At 39.9% G+C, this 18949-nt stretch overlaps 1 protein-coding gene across 3 annotated transcripts; it reads right to left on the bottom strand.

The window, feature by feature from the left end:
• On the bottom strand, positions 1 to 14088 carry LOC121878673 (polycomb protein EED-like). 3 transcript variants are annotated; one of them, XM_042384998.1, is made up of 8 exons: positions 13931 to 14088; positions 9468 to 9604; positions 8027 to 8198; positions 7469 to 7604; positions 6612 to 6775; positions 2766 to 3005; positions 2155 to 2307; positions 1 to 508 (listed from the first exon to the last, which is right to left on the bottom strand). In XM_042384998.1, the coding sequence occupies exons 2-8, from the start codon at positions 9482 to 9484 to the stop codon at positions 302 to 304; spliced, it is 1089 nt and encodes a 362-aa protein (XP_042240932.1). In that variant the 5' UTR covers positions 9485 to 9604; positions 13931 to 14088; the 3' UTR covers positions 1 to 301. The 3 variants fall into 3 exon arrangements, with proteins under 3 accessions (XP_042240932.1, XP_042240931.1, XP_042240933.1); XM_042384997.1 differs by lacking the exon at positions 13931 to 14088 and adding an exon at positions 13231 to 13405; XM_042384999.1 differs by lacking the exon at positions 13931 to 14088 and adding an exon at positions 13062 to 13144.
• Between the last annotated feature and the right edge of the window lie 4861 nt (positions 14089 to 18949).

Raw genomic sequence — 18949 nt, 5'->3', positions numbered from 1 at the left:
TTACAAAAAAGTTTTATTTATGAATATCCTATCAATATGAAGGTACAAAACATGACTATAATTATTTTCAATTATAATCGTAATACTAAAATGTTCCATTTAGACGAGAACTAAATGAGCATAATATGCACGTGAATCACTCCTTCACATGCTGTACACAAATACAAAAGACGGAGGAACACAAATCAGTAAGAAACTGAAGTATGTATGACTGCAGCATAAATCCTTATGCAACAAAGCACTTACAAAGTAAGGCTTTCCTTTTATTTTGTATCCTTTTTATTATAAACTATCAAACCTTCTATTGTTGCGCTACTCTATCCCAGCGCCAGATAGTGGCATCGTCACACACGGTTATCAAAATATTACCGTTACGTGAAAAGGCCGTCTGTCTAATGGGGGCAACACATTTTGGGTGGGTAAGTGTTGAGCATCGGGCTTGAGATGGATCGGAAATATCTAGATCCCAAACGTAAGTACGACCCAGTTGATTACCAACTGCCAATACCTGCAACAATTCAGGCTGTTAACACTTTATCACAAAAAGATTGTTTAAGTTCATAATTCAGTTAGAAGACTGTCTTCTGATTTCTTAATTTAACATAAGAAAGAAGAAAAAAACCTGCAAGTAACAGATGCAGGAAGAATACATGAAAATTTGGACACAACAACAGGTGGCCAAGACACTGGGAGATAATGCATGCAGAAGACAAACCTATGAAAAAGTTGGTAATAATCAATAACCAAAGAAGAACCAGAGCAGAAACAAAGATGGAATACACATGTGGTCACTAATGCAAAAATTAATCCAATACCAAATACCCTGTAGCTTGAAAATATAACCAAATTATTTAAAAATGTTTACAACAGCACCTACAGTATAAAGTTTTCAGGGTCCTGTGCTGGCTAGTTTTCCCTTATCTTGCTTACAAACCCAGGTGGGATACAACAGTGTGAATCTAATGCTTTTCTACTTGGTGAAGGAGTTCAATTTCACCAACCATCACTTATTTGGTAGGTTATACTGTGACTGTGACTCCAAGACACTCTGCCGGGCTATGCTCATCAAGCATCTTGCTCTTGCAGTAAACTTCACTAACCCCTTCACTACGGGGACGCCACTATTAATATTCTATTTGGCTAATGACAGACCCCATGCACAAGGGGTTAAAGACTGAATCAAAATACTGACAAGGAACTAAAGAAACCACAAGCACCACAAGAGAACTGAAAATATGACACCTAATATTAACGTTTAGAATGAATTGTGTCAATGTCTGCAAATCCATGAAATAAAGACCAATTTTCTTCACTCAGATGTTTATTACTGTCAGCGGTTAAAGTTTCATTCAAAGGGGAGAATGAAAAATTAATAAAAGTGTAAACATTTGAGAAGTAAAATCAGGTACAGCGGGCATTTTTAATTCTAACTTTTTGACATACACTATGTACGGTGAGAATAATCTTATTTTTTTCCTTTCCCTGTTCTTGTATTATCATTTACTTTCATATCATTCACTCATTTCTAGCTTGTACATTCACTGCTGTCACACCCATGTTATAAGTGGAATAAAAATCTTTAAATGATTGTAGTAGAAGTACAGGATGTTTGAAAAAGACCTGGACAACTTTGGTTGTTAATAAATTTAGAACCACAAATGAATAAAACAATACCATTTGTTTTACTGTATATATTAGATAAACTCATAAAGTTTTGTGCACACCATCAACACAATTCAATGTATGTTGCGTTTGTAGCATGCAGGACATCAAGGCGGTACTCGAGTACATGCCGTGTTTGGCTCAACATGTTGGTGACCACTAGTGCGCATGCAGCTGTGATCCGAGCACTAAGATCCTGCAAGTTTTTCACCTTGGTCCTGTAGACTACATCTTTGAAAAACCCTCATAGGAAAAATCAAGGGGAGTTATGTCTGGTGATCGTGGTGACCAGGTAAAAGTTGGTCCGCCTCAGCCAATTCAGCGACCTAGACTGGTCTTGAAATCCTGCGCGTGAAAACAGAGCGCACATTGAATTGTATTGATGGTGTGTACAAAACTTTGTGAGTTTCTGTAACATATAAAACAAACAGTATAATTTTTTTCATTTGTGGTTCTAAACAATATCAAAAATAGACCCACATTCACCCTTACCTTTTGCCAGTAGTCCAAGGAGAACCTCATGAACCAGATTTCACATTCCTTGTAGTCAAACTTGTGTATGATTGTGACATTGGTGTCGTTGTGCTTCAGCTCTGTTTGATTGAGGAGACCAGGCTTCCAGCACACTATGGTGTTTTCACAACTCTGCAAGAGAAACAACATTGAAATACATTATTATTTTGTTAAAGGATATCTATATCCCACTTGTATGCATAAAAAAAAAAAAAACTTAGAACCCCTTTAAGAGGACCTTCATTCTTAAGACAGCCCACATCCACCGTCCAGGTTGTATTCCACCAAATTCATGAGAAAAGCTGTATATCTGTTCCAAAGGTGAGGTGGATTCAAGTAAAAATACACTTAAAATGGAAAAATAAATGTCCTGCATTAGAGTGCATATTTTCCATGTAGAAATTGTTTACCCTCAATAATGTATTGTTTACAGTTTTATAAATAACTATACTGCACTTTTGCTTACTACTGCCCCCCCCCCCAAAAAAAAATATTAAATAAAATCTTGAAGTGGGGCCCTACTCCAATACGCTATCAATTCAATTCATTTACATAAACAAATGACAGAAATACAAAAATACAAAATTTACCTTGGATAGGATGAATCTACCAAGCCAGCGAACACAGTCCACATAATTTCTATGAATATCTCTGGTTGAAAAGTCAGGGAAATTCTGCTGTACAGTTGGGAACGGTCTCACTGCTCGACTGGGGTTGAACGTGTACGACTGGTTGATGGTGGAGAGCATGATGTCTGTAGTCAGCTTCCAGATCTTTAAGGAATGGTCCATCCCACATGATACAATACACATGCCTTCCACATCTATATCCTGTAGAATTACATACATGAAAACAACTGCGAGACTTGGAAGAGTAAACATTATGAGATTACTGAACTTAAATTAACCCCCTTGTGTATAGTGTCATGTCTGAGCTGAATAAAATCACCTGGTGTTAGTCAAAGTAAATATCAATAGTGAAGGGATTAAGGAGTTAAAATACCATGAGTACACAAGTTTCACATCCAATTTCAACAACAAAACACAACACGAGTAAAAATAATAAAAGGAACACGAGATCTAGTAGAAGTAAAACAGTAAACTAACATAAATGCAGCAGCTGATTACACATTGACTAAAGGGTTATATCAGAGAACTCATCCAGAACCTCAGCATCATTAATCATCAGAGAATTCAAACAGAGCCTCAGCATCATTAATCATCAGATAATTCAAACAGAGCCTCAGCATAATTAATCATCAGAGAATTCAAAGAGAGCCTCAGCATAATTAATCATCAGAGAATTCAGAACCTCAGCATAATTAATCATCAGAGAATTCAAACAGAGCCTCAGCATAATTAATCATCAGATAATTCAAACAGAGCCTCAGCATAATTAATCATCAGATAATTCAAACAGAGCCTCAGCATAATTAATCATCAGAGAATTCAAACAGAGCCTCAGCATAATAAATCATCAGAGAATTCAAACAGAGCCTCAGCATCAGCAATCATCAGAGAATTCAAACAGAGCCTCATCATAATTAATCATATTGACAAAAATAAGATCAGATCAGTGAAGTTAACAAATAATTTCAATGGCTGACAGAAATCTAAAACTGGTGAACAATGGATAACAATGTTGTTCAGGTGTGAAACATATTCTGGATGCATAAGAAAGAACCACGTTTAAAGTGACAAAATTATGTGTCCGAGAGCTATATGTGTGAGGCAAATAGGATGCACTAAACAGGGAAACATAAGGAATAGTATAAATGGAAGGAGTGTGAAGCAAAACAGAAGAGAATGAGGTAATGGATAGAGGGTGAAGAAGGTTGGCCATTTAAGAAACAGGTGTAGGTGTGTTAACTCTCAGCCATGGCATCAAGTGGTTATAGGGGACTACGAGTATATAAAGGTGATACATGATAATGGAGTGTAATATAAAACAACAAAAGTCATTCTCATGGATATTCTTAAGGTCTCACTGTGGAAGGGGAACACCAAGATAGAATACACCTGGTAGAGCAGTTCAAGAGAGACAACAATGGAAGATGAGGAGAGAGTTCATACTGCTAGTGATTCTGTCCACCAAGGAACACACAGGGAAAAAAGAGAGAGATATAGACAGAGATAGAGAGACAGACTGTGATAGAGAAAGACAGAGAGATAAGACAGTGACAGATAGGGGCAGAAAGACAAACAGTGATAGAGAGGGACAGAGAGTGAGTGTGATTGGTGCCAGACAGTGAGAGAGGGGGACAGAGAGGCAGACAGTGATAGAGAGGGACAGACAGGGACAGACAGTGATAGAGAGGGACAGACAAGAGATAGAGAGGGACAGAGATGCAGACAGTGATAGAGAGGGACAGACAGGGACAGACAGTGATACAGAGGGACAGACAGGGACAGACAGTGATACAGAGGGACAGACAGGGACAGACAGTGATACAGAGGGACAGACAGTGGTGGGATTGGTGACACAGTGATAGAAAGGACAGACAGAGGCAGACAGTGATAGAGAGGGACAGACAAGGACAGACAGTGATACAGAGGGACAGACAGGGACAGACTGTGATACAGAGGGACAGACAGTGATACAGAGGGACAGACAGGGACAGACAGATACAGAGGGATACAGAGGGACAGAGGGACAGACAGAGATACAGAGGGACAGACAGGACAGACAGAGATAGAGAGGGACAGACAGGGACAGACAGATACAGAGGGACAGACAGTGATACAGAGGGACAGACAGGGACAGACAGAGATACAGAGGGACAGACAGGGACAGACAGTGATACAGAGGACAGACAGGGACAGACAGTGATACAGAGGGACAGAGAGATACAGAGGGACAGACAGGGACAGACAGTGACAGAGGGACAGACAGGGACAGACAGAGATACAGAGGGACAGACAGGAACAGACACAGAGGACAACAGGGACAGACAGGATACAGAGGGACAGACAGAGATAGAGAGGGACAGACAGACAGTGGACATGTGGTGACAGACAGTGATAGACAGAGGACAGACAGACAGAGGACAGACAGTGATAGACAGAGAGGGACAGGACAGAAGGGACAGACAGAGACAGTGATGACAGAGAGGACAGACAGAGAGGGACAGACAGTGATAGAGGACAGAGACAGACAGACAGTGATAGAGAAGGACAGGGAGACAGACAGTAATAGAGGGACAGACAGTGATAGAGGGACAGAGACAGACAGTGATAGAGAAGGACAGGGAGACAGACAGCACAGAGGGACAGACAGTGATAGAGAGGGACAGAGAGCTAAGACAGGCTAGAGGACAGAGAGACAGACAGCACAGAGGACAGACAAATGCTAGAGGACAGAGAGACAGACAGTGATAGAGACAGAGACAGAAAGATAAGACAGTGATAGAGGGACAGAGATGACAGACAGTGAGAGGGACAGAGGACAGACAGTATAGAGAGGGAGAGACACAGACAGTGATAGAGAGGGAGAGACAGAGACAGTGATAGGAGGGACAGAGAGTTAGACAGTGATAGAGGGACAGACAGTGATAGAGGGACAGACAGTGATAGAGACAGACAGACAGACAGTGATAGAGAGGGACAGAGAAAGACAGTTAGAGAGAGACAGAGAGAGTTAGACAGTGATAGAGAGGGACAGAGACAGAGAGTGATAGAGACAGACAGACAGACAGACAGACAGTGATAGAGAGGGACAGAGACAGACAGTGATAGAGACAAACAGACAATCAGTGGCAAACAGACAGACAGACAGTGATAGAAAGACAGAGAAAGACAGACAGTGATAGAAGGACAGAGAAAGACAGACAGTGATAGAGAGAAAAAACAGTGACAGAGAGACAGACACTGATAGAAAGACAGAGAAAGATAGACAGTGATAGAGGGACAGAGAGAGACAGTGATAAAGACGGACAGAGAGAGACAGACAGTGATAGAGACAAAGAGATAGACAGTGATAAATAAGGGGACAGAGACAGATAGTGATAGAGGGACAGAGAGACAGACAGTGATAGAGAGGGACAGAGAGACAGACAGTGATAGAGGGACAGAGAGACAGACAGTGATAGAAAGTGACAGACAGACAGTGATAGAGAGGACAGAGACAGACAGTGATAGAGAGAGACAGACAGTGATAGAGAGGGACAGAGACAGACAGTGATAGAGAGGGACAGAGACAGACAGTGATAGAGACAAAGAGACAGACAGTGATAGAGTGACAGAGACAGACAGTGATAGAGAGGGACAGAGACAGACAGTGATAGAGAGTGACAGATACAAACAGTGATAGAGAGGGACAAAGATATACAGACAGTGATAGAGATGGATGGACAGAGAGAGAGAGAGAGAGAGACACAGACAGTGATAGAGAAAGACAGGGAGAGACATACATTTAGTGAGGGTAAATATGCTACTCACCGTACTAAGCACCTCGTCCCTGTGGGCCTCTACTCCACCAAAGGTCGCCACCAAGATGTCAGTGCGAATGTTCCACATCCTTAAAGCGTGATCCTTGCTAACTGATAGTAACAAGTTGGGGTCCCGTGGGTGGAACTTCAACTCATTGATAGCATTTCCATGGCCTTCAAGAACATGAGAACAATATGAACAAAGAAACAATACACAAGACTTAATACATCAGACTAGTTTACCTTCATTCATGTGGTAATTCTACTCTATAGGTTACATTACTTATCAAACACCTTGTATATATCACTATTGGATCCTCTTTGGAATAAAAATATCATACACCCAATAGATTCTACTTTATCTATTAATTTCTGTATTCAATGAGAAACAAAAAATATGGCTGTAAATTTTTTTTAAGGTTCTCAGATCTGTTTTCTTGGCTTACTAATTTTTCTTAACATTAGAAAGACTCAAGTTTAACAGCCCTACAATCTTCATCATGGTGTATAAACTTTTAAGTAATTTTAAATAAAATCTGATGTTAGTTTCACAAAAACTGCCTTCTGTATGTCTGTGTGTCAACCAAAACTACCTGAGAATATAATTGAAGTTTCTCCTTTACAGACCAGGCATGTTTAAACACTTTACCATGAAAATTAACTGAAATGTACAGTCACTCAAAAGCTATCTTACCGTGGGGGTCGATGGATTTCAGAATGAACACTGTGACTCTTGTTATCTCGACAGGGTTGTCAAAATCTTTCGTCCGTTGCATCATATTTTCTCAACCCAATTTTGTAAAGATAGTTTTTGGGTGACTGTACAGCAAAATAGTTCTTTGTTTACTTCCCATAAAGTACTCTTACCTATGAAATGTTTTACACACTGCATTGTGGCGAGTGAAAAGATTCGTATAACACCCCGGGAGCCGGCGGCGGCGAGGGTTGGTCTACCCGTATCTGTGTCATAACTCCAAGCCACCGTGTAGAAGTTCTCCTCAGGCTGGTAACACAAGAAAGGCATAAATTAGTCTTACTCTCCTCTTGAACTATGAAAACACTCATCGTGAGAGTGGGTCCCACAGACATGACTGCCTGATAAGCCTTTGGTATACAAGGAAGGAGTGTGGCCGACACTGCACTCAAATGCCTTCATTTCCCAATTGTAAAGTCCTGTACCCTTTTACAGCTGAGTGGACTATAAGTGCCCTGGAATTGAACCAGCAACCCTTAGGACAGAAGGTACTTTCTGTATCCTCCTGACCTTCACCTCCCCCAAAGGCAATCATACTGATCATTATAAAGGAAAACTTCCCATATAAGAAAATATAAAATGACAATAGAATATTTGACATTCATATATAAGGAGAAAACTAAGACAGAGGACTATGCTAAGAGGTCACAAATAAACAGTCACAAACTTACGTCCGGGTCACTGTAACACTGTAGGAGTTTGATGGCGCCATCATCCATACACTGATAAACAGAGATACGATTGTTGCCAGCTGTTGCAAACACGAGTGGCTGGCCATCACGTAGGTGCTGATTAAACTGCACCCCAAATATGGGCTGCCCGTGGTCTTCTTTTAAATAGCATCTGTTGGGATTATAAGAGATATTTTAATGTGTACTCTGACAGACCAAAACATAAATATAATGTAATGAATAATTGTTTGTGGGAATTTACAAGAAAACAGTGCCAACATCCTGTACTGTAATAATGTATATTGGAGGAACAAGACTATGCATTAGCACAATAACTATATTAAGGAACTCATTATGAAAGAATAAATATATTACAAATAAGGACAACAAAAACATTTAAAACATAACATAAAATTAAAATTAAAATAAAAATGATAAAAGAGATGTGCAGTAAGGAGGAAAATTGGCAAGAAAGAGGTTTGGACATACGACAAGGATGGAATGGATATGGGGATGTTCATGGGATCCAGAGAAATGGAAGAGGACATGAAAATCCACAAAGAAGTACCGGAGAAGGAGAGTGTGAGGGAAGATATGGCACGGAGGGAAAGAATCAAAATTTGGATTTATGGACCAAGAGAACACAGAGAATATATACGAGACAGCATACATGACAACAATAAAATTCACAAGAAAAATAAACACAAAAATATCTAATACATGGAGAGTTTATTAATTGAAATGGTGAAGCCAAAATTGTGCAACATTAAAAAAAATTAAGGAAACATCTTGATTTTTGGATGCAATTCACAGGGTTTTTATAACCCTGTGAAATGGGAATGATAGACTTAAGTGCACTGTATGATACACATCAATCCCTAAGGTACTAACCCAGGTGATAATTAACAGTGTTGAGTGACTGATAAACTTACTCTGGGGTACTTGTTCATTGCTTCTTTAAGAGTTCTTTGTGAAATGAGTGTCTGTCTACTTTCTCCCTTGTTTATCTAATATCTCTAAATAATAACATGTCCTGAAGTTAATCTAAGAAAATAATATTTCTTCAGACTTCCTACTCATGACAGGTCTCACATGAAAGAATAAACAGTATATAATGAGTAGCAAATGTTTTTACCTCAATCTATGTAGACTTTGACACCAATAACTGAAGTGAAGGTTACATAATAGAGGGAAGCATTCAACGTTTGAAATATTTACACTTGTCTCAGTAAAAATTGTAAACGATCCTGTACTGTAAATCACCGTTTAAAGTGACATGTAAACTACTGACTGGACTTATCAATACTGTGCTCATAACACCTTTAGTTCTAACCATACAAAAATCTTATAATTTGGTTACTAAGATTTTCAATCAACAAATACTTAAAATATATAACTGAATTTTGGTGTAAACTAAGAAGAGGTACAAAATGGGGCTTACACAAATTTGTATCCCATTTTAAGAGGTGCTGGGGCCTTTTTTCGTCCACGTTTGTTACGACCTTTTCTGCGTAGTGTTGGAGTCCCACTGCGGGAGTTATCAGCATTGGAACCACTTCCTACACTTGAGGTATCATCCTGGTGAAGACAATTAATATGTCATGTAAGAAACAAATAAATCACTCAACATGTGAAATATTATACAGTACTGCATAAACAACTTATTTAATGGCTAATCTACACTCTAAAATTACAGATCACCTGAAGATTTACCACTCTAGCTTAATTCACATGAAAATTAACCACCATAATCCTACCTGTGGGGGTTAGGTTTGCTTAGCTTAGTGTGGTTAATTTTAAGGTGAAATAAGCAAAGGCTAATCTTCAGGTGATCCAAAATTACAAGCTACTTTGAAACTAGTACAGATACTGTCTGCATCACCAACTACTAGAGCCTTCATTTTTTACATACATTATTTTGAACTGGCTGTCAAAACTTTATCTTATTGTTTCGACAATAAACATTTATGTTTAGTTTAGGTACATATATCATTATGTAATGTGGGATTTAGGTGATATAACGATTATAATTAATATATTTCCTATGGGTATTAATATAAGGCACGGTGAATCTTGTTATTGTTGAATACACATGCATGATTAGTCTCATACAAATGATACAAGACTACTACTCACCATAAACACAGATGGATGCCTTCCCCACCCAACAACAAGTACATTTAGCACTGTATAATCCCCTACCAAGGGATTCCCAACACAGCTCGACTAGATGACAATCCATCAACACCCCAGATAACAAGGAAGAAAGATTTGTGTCGTTATATTTATCGGTACATATTGTACTGAGTAAATTAAAGCAGATCACTGAATACACAAGCAACTTGCAGTAGTCCTACTGTATAAGGTGAGCTGTGCCTTACTACACCTTATCATCATTTATTGTACCCTTTATAAATGCAGTCACAATACTGGCACATAAGCATACAGTCCCACATATCAGTGATGCAGTCAAGAACACTATGTCCGAGACTGGAACCAAGACCAGCATTCTGAGACCAACATCACTGCTATATACTACGTTCAACCTGATGCATCTGTGTCCAAATACACTGTGTAATGGTTTTTCTTGCGTTTCTTTATACCCGAACATATGGCACCCTGATATTTAACACATGGAAGTCTCTCATTTCTACCTCTTCCATCTTAATGCAAAATGGAAGGAACCAAACGATCTGCTGAAAAAGTATAGCTAATGGTGTTCCCTTGTGGTGAAGAAAAAACAGAAGCATTTCACCACAGTAGCTAAGGGGGTACATGCCCATACTTGCCGGCATTACATAACAGAGACATGACTGACTGCCCAAGCAGTTTGCAAGTTGACAACTGGTGAAGAGGATAAAGTAAAGTACCCCGGCATAAGTCTAGTGCTAGCATGAAGAATAGTTTAGAAATTAATTTTCAGCAAGTCTTTGTGTTAATTGCACTTATCACTTGATGTAACTGCAGCCAGTGTTTTATACAGTAATGGCATTTAGTCTTTGGAAATACATGTCACTCATCCATCATGGAAAGTACACAATCATGCAGTTCTTTTATAATGAGTAATACAACTATGGTAAAGAATCAAAAGCTAAAGAATACATAAATTTTAAATGAACCTCCCAATAATTTTACTACTGGCAGCTAATTAAACTTGAATGTATTATTACTGTACCAGGTGTTGGAACTGCATAAGAAAAACCCTAACCTAACCTGAGGAATGTATACTACAAACCAACTACACTTAACAAACTTGTATAATTTTTTGAATTGTTAGGTTAAGTTAAGTAAGATTAACATTATGTTATGGTAGTGTTATGTTAGGTTAGCATTAGGTTAGATTAGGCATTATTGGTTCACATGACTTTAAAAAAAATCACAATACCGCAACCTCTACACTACACTTGGGTACAGTAGTGTGAAGCTAAGTGGAGCTACCCACAATGCAGCAAACTTCAACATAAACACCTCTCAAAAACAATGAATTTAAGTGTTTTTACTCATCAATCATCAACGGAGACTTATTTTCATATTTTCTCTGTCGAGCTTTCAATAACACTATGCATCAGATGGTCAGAGGTAAAGACTATGATAACAATTATGGGGCAATGAGCTAGGATAAAAACTTACCAAGACTTTAACATAATACCGTGAACCCCTTCAACGCAATGCAAGTTCATACACAACAACACCTCATAGGGAAATTTTAAAGCTTGTCAACACTCGGTGGTCCGTTCTTACTGATATTATAAACAGTTCATTGACGGCTTGTTACATTTGCCAGAGCAAGTATAGTGACAATGGCATACCTACCACTATGGCTCAAGCGACCACCAATCCTAAAATATGTTCAGAACTCTAGTACTTATCAAGTAAGGTAAGGTTTGCCCTACCTACCTAACGCGTCACATACAAGACCCCGAGAAGACATTATCTGTCCCCCACAATCATGAATACAGACACTGCGACACATCATTCTGGCAAGTTTCATGTTGTTTGCTAAGGTACTACTAGTTGGCACACTTTGTCTACACTTCTACCCAGCCTTGTTTATCTCCAGAATAAAGGAAATATTCTAAGACTAACTGAAGGTATGAAGACTGAATTAAGAATGATTTCAACTGAACAAAACACAGAGATGATGTAATTTCTAGCTACATAATGAGTGATGTTTGGCTAAAACTATACCAAACATAACAATCTTCTTTTAAGTGAGTTTGGTTAGGTTAGATTAAGTTGGGTTAGTTAGGTTTGGTTAGGTTAAGGTGAAATAGGTTAAGTTAGCTTATGTTTTGGTAGGTTAGACTAGGTTATATCAGGTTAGGTTTGGTTAGGTTAAGTAGGATGAGGTAAATTAAGTTAGGTTATGTTATGGTACGTTAGATTAGGTTATATCAGGTTAGGTTTGGTTAGGTTAAGTAAGGTGAGGTAATTTAAGTTAGGTTATGTTTTGGTACGTTAGATTAGGTTATATCAGGTTAGGTTTGGTTTCACTGATTCCTTTTCTCTCATCATTAATTGTTCATCACACAACATCTTCACCCCCAAAACACAATATCAAGTCATGTTCCACACTCAACAATCTTGCAAAACTAAATCTACAGATAACATTTTACCCATCGTATGTACTGTGATGTTCCCGAGACACGAAAATATTCTCCACTCACGACAAACTGCCTGAGACCTATTCATTATACCATTGTTCCTTACTGTTTTAACACTCATTAACATCAGAGGTTTCTAGTACAGTATTCTGACGAAACAAAATATTATTACACCTAAGACATCAGCTTTTGGCAGTTAATTTATGTAGTTTGAAAGATTCCAGTAACGTACTCGGGAAAAAACATCATTTAATTCATGTTTAACTGACTTAAAGTTCGTTGAAGTACAGAACTGGGTCAATGAACAGGCAATAAGAGGGCTAACCACATTTATATATTTCACACATATTCATTTCAATTCAAATTTCAATGTCAGTCTCCATTAACAAAAGGCCTAAATTCACCTTAAATTCAAACATTAACATATATACCTCTCAGTGAACCATAACACGTGGGTAATATAACACAAGAGGTTCAATTACAAGTTCACAAAGCTCGAGTTAAACCTTCTTCAAACGCTAAGATTCAAAAAAAAAAAAAACCCACAGCAGTTAACAGCCCTCACTTGCCTCAGCTGTTGTAGTTACTGTCTTTACTCACCAAGTCATCACCAGAGTCATCAGCCAGGGAGTTACTGTCACCATTAGGAAGAGTCATCTCAGAGGTAACAATATGGGTGCAATGATGTTAAATATTGTTATAATGCAGCAGCTTGCAATGATGGCCGCCTGACTGTGTGAGTGTTGGTGTTCCCGCGTCTAGTTGACAAAATTAAAATCAGGAATATACACTTAGCTTTATCACAGAATAATGTCTCTCTCTATCCCTCTCTTTAACCTTCTATCTCATCCCCCGTTCCATTTTCTTTATATTTTACGTTATTTTATACCATTTTCTTTATTCATGTGAGGAGAAATTAATTAAGGAATATTATATCTTTAAATATTACTACAAACACCGTAAACTGATGAAACAACTTACCAAGAGGCTATTTAATATTTACAGAGGACATTCGGGAACTCCACTACATTGGGGCATCACTACTTAAACCAACCAATGAGAATTTAGCTCCTACCGGAAGTCAACGTTGATTGGTTGCCTTGTTCCCACCTAGTGATCTATAGAATTGGGGTATTGCCATTACACCAATGTTGGTTTTTTTTAATCATAATTTCCTTCCTATATCAAGTTAATGTCTCATGATGGATTTTATTTAATGATAAGAAATATATAGTGTTTTTTTTCTGAACGTCACAGCCATACATATTATACAAAGAAAATTTTTTATATATTCTATTACCGTATATAAGTTGTAGATGACCTAGGCTGGTGAAGTGATGGAGAAGGTTGTTGGTGTTGTCCAGATAAAGTGTTATGGTTTGTTATCTCCAGTTCCAGGTCGAGGGTGGAGGGAGGATAGTGTTTGCTGTCTTCATAACAACTCCGGCTCGTGCGCACGCAAGACGGCTAGTGTTGAGAGTATACCACGACTTACAGCAAACACTTTTATATTTTAAACCAGATTGCAAGAAACCAACTTAACTATTCTAGTGTAGTTTTGCTTGCTATTGTTTATCTTAATTTGGTTTAGTTAGGGTAATTTTGGCTGGTTCCTGTCGTTCTAAAAATTAATGTTTCAGAATAAGTTTTTGGTATATTTCAAACATTAATAATTTTTGTCGCGCTGTAATGTGTTTGTAACCTTTTATTTTTATCCTCTTTGACGGTATCGCCTGGGCTGTCGGTCACGTCAGTGTTATTATGGATGAATATACATCTCATTTTCAAATAATACTAAGCCACGACAACTGTAAATATACAATGGAATTTACCTTTCAGATGCTATCGTGTCATTACTAATACCGCGCCTTAACTATACTACCACTAACTCGGTAACTGCAAACGAAGATAAATTACAAGCGTGGGAGCAGAGAATATAATTGGCTCATTTCTAATTGTTGACATTGACAAGAACTTCACTGTTGACAAGTACTGGACATGCACTGGCTCCTGATGGTTCAGATACATCCAGGCGCCAGCTATTGAAACAGGGAGGTACTACCGCCTCGGGAAATATAAGGAAGCATAATGTGTTGTCAAATGGCATCACCAACATTGTGACCAAGTCCCAGGTTGCTGATCTGACTTTCTGCCTCATTTACACACAATTGCAGGGTCTCAATTGTTTCTCTTACTATTGACAACACAACATACATATATTGTTTCTCACTTTTGATCTTTTTTTCATTTTTGCATTTATGGTTCTTTATTATTATTATTATTATTATTATTATTATTATTATTATTATTATTATTATTATTATTATTATTATTACAGAGTTATTATCATTATCATTATTATATTATTTTTTTATTTTTTTATTATAAATTTTATTTACTATGAATTATTATTATTATTATTATCATCATCATCATCATCATCATCATCATCATCATCATCATCATTATTATTATTATTATTATTATTACATTTTCGCCCCCCAGGCCCAGATGTGGGTCAGTGACCTGTGCCCGGGTGGGCCAACAGTGCTTAACAGAGACGTGACCGACCGCCCAAGTGGCTAACGAGCCGATCAGTGGCGAAGAGGATAAAAGGGAAAATAAAAAGGTAAAAGAATATAAACTGGAATAATACGACCCTAAGTTAGGGAACTAATTAATACAGGAACCTTTGTCACATAAATTTTATCAGAAAGGTTAACATCAATCACCTGGGAAAAAATATAAAAATACCTCGAGATGGAGATACAGTAAGCTCTAAATAGGTTTCTTGGGGGACCGGTGGTAGAAGCGGTACCGTTCTTGCCGCGCAAGCGAGATGTCACGGGTTCGATTCCCGGGCCGGTGGAAGTTGTTTGGACTTACTTCCTAGCCCCCATTAGTCCCTGTTCACCTAGCAGTACTGTAAAGTAGGTACCTGGTGTAAGTCGAAGTTGCGAATTCGTATTCAGGGAGTTGGAGCTTCCAATAACTTGATGACATAAACCATTGACTCTTCAGGCTTCTACGCCCTTAACTCATGAGACATAAGGCAAGCATGAACTAAGCATGCTTCCCTGTTGGGTGCTGTAAACGCTTCTGCGCTTCACCTTACACAAGGATGTAGGGGAGTGCCCAATAAAAAAAAAAAAGGGTTTCTTGGGTTATCCTTGGTAAAACCGACTAGCTGTTTACTGCATTTCTGCTGAACTTATTTGATGATTTACCTTATAAATAAATATTTATCAAATATTATCTACCTACTTATATATATTGTATATATACATCATGTTGGGCTAAGGTAAGTCACACACGAACAAACACATTTAACTCCTCTGTTTTGCTCAAAGAAACAGCTTGAAGGACAAACAGTGACATAAAAAGAAGTTACATTAAAACCAATGAATTTAGTTATGTTAGTATGCCTTGTTAACGTCTATGAATTGCTTTCAATTATTTAGTACATACAGAATAATTATTACATTAGGCATCCCTTCAACATGAGAATCTCTCCGTTCTCTGTAACTGAAGGGACAACTACTACTGAACGGCTGACTAGTGCAAACATGAAGGTCTTCTATAGTATACTGATATAAACGTTACTTGTGTCCAGTATTAACTCATCATAGTTTTTATGTTGTGTTGGAGGGATGACACGTGGGAAATGTATCTTTGTTGTCGGGCAGGAGTAGCTCACCCTTACCTGTGTGGCGGGAATCTCACCTCACAATAGCGTCACCGGTGTAGCGTCCTCAACTCTCGGTTATGTATGGTGAGGGAATTTTGACCTTAATGATGCAGTGTAGTTTCTTTGGGTTAATTTTAATTTAGGTCTGTTGTTGAAATTATAATTATCTCTGTTGTGTGGGTGATGATTTACACCCACGATGCATTCCAAGGGCGAATCCAGGGGGTCTTGGAGGTCCGGAACCCCCCCCCCCCTTCTTTATCAGAAAATTCCAATACTTTTTCCTTATTACAGCATTGTACTCAGGCATTTTTGTATAGTAAAAAAGTAATTTCTATTGACTTCAGAATATATCATAACATCAAGAGCACATGGCTTCAAAATGGCCTCAAGATGCCCATGATATTGGTTAGATTTCATAACAATTTCGGGGGGAGGGCTGACAGCTCCCCTCAAGCCCCCTAGCTGGATGGGTTCGCTGTGCTCGCCATGTGCTCGCCCCCCTTTTGATATTCCTGGATCCGCCCCTGCATTCAGTAGCCAGTTTCACAACCAAACAACAAATCAACCAATACACTCAACCAGGTACCCAATCAACCAGTCAACCACTCAACCGATTACTGAGCCAATCAATTAATCACATAACCAACCAGTCAACCAATTACAAACACATAAACAAACCATCCAAACAAACAATCAAGTCTACCAAACAATCCAATCTACCTCCCTTTACCTCCCTTTCCGTAAGTCAGTCAGTCAGTCAGTCAGTCACCTCCCTCTCCCTCCTCACCTCCCCCCTCAGTCAGTCAATCACCTCCCTCTCTATCCCTCCCTTCAGTCAGTCAGTCAGTCAGTCAGTCAATCACCTCCCTTTCCTTCCCTCTCTTTAGTCAGTCAGTCAATCACCTCCCTCTCTATCCCCACCTCCCCCCCCCTCAGTCAGTCAATCACTTCCCACTCCTTCCCTCCCTTCAGTTAGGCAGTCAGCCAGTCAGTCAGTCAGTCAGTCAATCACCTCCCTCTCCCTCCTCACCTCCCTTCAGCCAGTCAGTCAGTCAGTCAGCCGTAGTAATTCACAGTTCTCAAACAGTCACATTGTGGCGTAACAGACGGACTCGCAGGATTAAACCATAACGACTCAATTCATCCACTCAGTCACGGCTAATACAAGCAGCAGTGTTGCCAATTAACCAACTACACACACACACATGTACCCTATACACTCTTGTTTGTGTTGTGAACCGAAAACAAATTGATTTTCTGATTTGGTTTACCGTTTTATTTAAGAGTTGATCAAGTGACGTTTGAGAGAATTGATGGATGGTTGAGAAGAATTTTTTTTGGGGGGTTTATAGTTGGTAACGCTAAGGGGATTAGGGTAGGGAGGAGTGAGATAGGGGGTGATGGGAAGGAGAAATAGGAGAAAGGGGGTAGGGGGATGGGTGGGAGAGAGAGGAAGGAGGAAGGATGGGGGAGGGAGGAAGAAGGGAGAAATAGGAGAAAGGGGTAGGGGGATGGGTGGGAGAGAGAGGAGGGGATGGGGGAGAGAGGAGGAGGAGGAAGGGGAAGGAAGAGGGGGTTATTGGATCGTCGTGGCGTCTAATTGTTATTATGTGATAATAGAGATCCTCCGGCCTACTGCTGAAAGGGGGTGGGGGAGGGGTGGGAGGGGGTGGGGAGGGGGTGGGGAGGGGGGGGGGGAAGATAAGTGGGTTGATGGGAGGAGGAGGGGAGGAAGAGAGGATGATGGCGAGAGAGAGGGAGGGGGTGTTTGTTGGAGGAGGGAAGAAATTTTGGGAGGTGAGGAAGAAGTGAGAAGAGGGGGTGTTGGTAGAGAGGAGGGAGGAAAGGGAGGGGTTGGAGAGAGAACTGGTGGGGTGGGGAAGGTTAGAAGATGGGAGGGGGGAGGGGTGTTGTCGAGGGAGAGGAGGAGGTGTTGTCGAGGAGGAGGGAGGGAGGAGGGTGTTGTCTAGGATGAGGGAGAGGGAGGGAGGAGGAGTCTAGGAGGAGGGAGAGAGGAGGAGGGGTTGTTGTCTAGGAGGAGGGAGAGGGAGGGAGGTGTTGTCTAGGAGGAGGAGAGAGGGAGGGGGAGGGTGTTGTCAGGGAGGAGGGAGAGGGAGGGGGGGTGTTGTCTAGGAGGAGGGAGAGGGAGGGAGGGAGGAGGGAGAGGGAGGGAGGGTGTTGTCTAGGAGGAGAGGGGGAGGGAGGAGGAGATTGGCGGGGAGCAACACGATAAATAAATTAACAGTTAATGGCCTTCTGGAAAGCCATTTACCGCGCGTTATTTAATAGAGTAGTAATAAATAGTTACTCAGGTCTTCCCTTACCAGCCCTGCCCCTCCCGCCTCCCCGCCTCCACCCTCCCGAGCCCTTCACTTAAGAGGCAATAATAAGTTCAAGTTCGTGTGGTAAATTACTTATAATAATACAATAATAATAATAATAATAATAATAACACACACCCACACCCCACTCCTCCTCCACCCCCACACCCCCTCCCCTCCACCCTCCCCCCCACCCCCCACTCACTCCTCCACCCCCCACTCACTCCTCCACCTTCACTCTCACTTCCCCCCTCACCTATCTATCACCTCACGCCACGTATGGTACACTTGGTCTGGGTGGAAGGAA

Source organism: Homarus americanus, unplaced genomic scaffold, assembly GCF_018991925.1.
Source record: "Homarus americanus isolate GMGI-L3 unplaced genomic scaffold, GMGI_Hamer_2.0 scaffold23518, whole genome shotgun sequence".
Lineage (NCBI taxonomy): Eukaryota > Metazoa > Arthropoda > Malacostraca > Decapoda > Nephropidae > Homarus > Homarus americanus.
The sequence above is the reverse complement of the archived record's forward strand: the minus strand, read 5'-3'. Positions and strand labels throughout refer to the sequence as shown.

What these genes read in the sequence shown, in the direction of transcription:
- LOC121878673 (XM_042384997.1), bottom strand. Translation starts at nt 13,287, where the DNA reads ATGACTCTTCCTAATGGTGACAGTAACTCCCTGGCTGATGACTCTGGT. An exon ending in GGGACGAGGTGCTTAGTACG is followed by an intron (nt 3,006 to 6,611) that starts GTGAGTAGCATA and finishes GTAATTCTACAG; the next exon opens with GATATAGATGTGGAAGGCAT. An exon ending in GTAGATTCATCCTATCCAAG is followed by an intron (nt 2,308 to 2,765) that starts GTAAATTTTGTA and finishes TTTCTCTTGCAG; the next exon opens with AGTTGTGAAAACACCATAGT.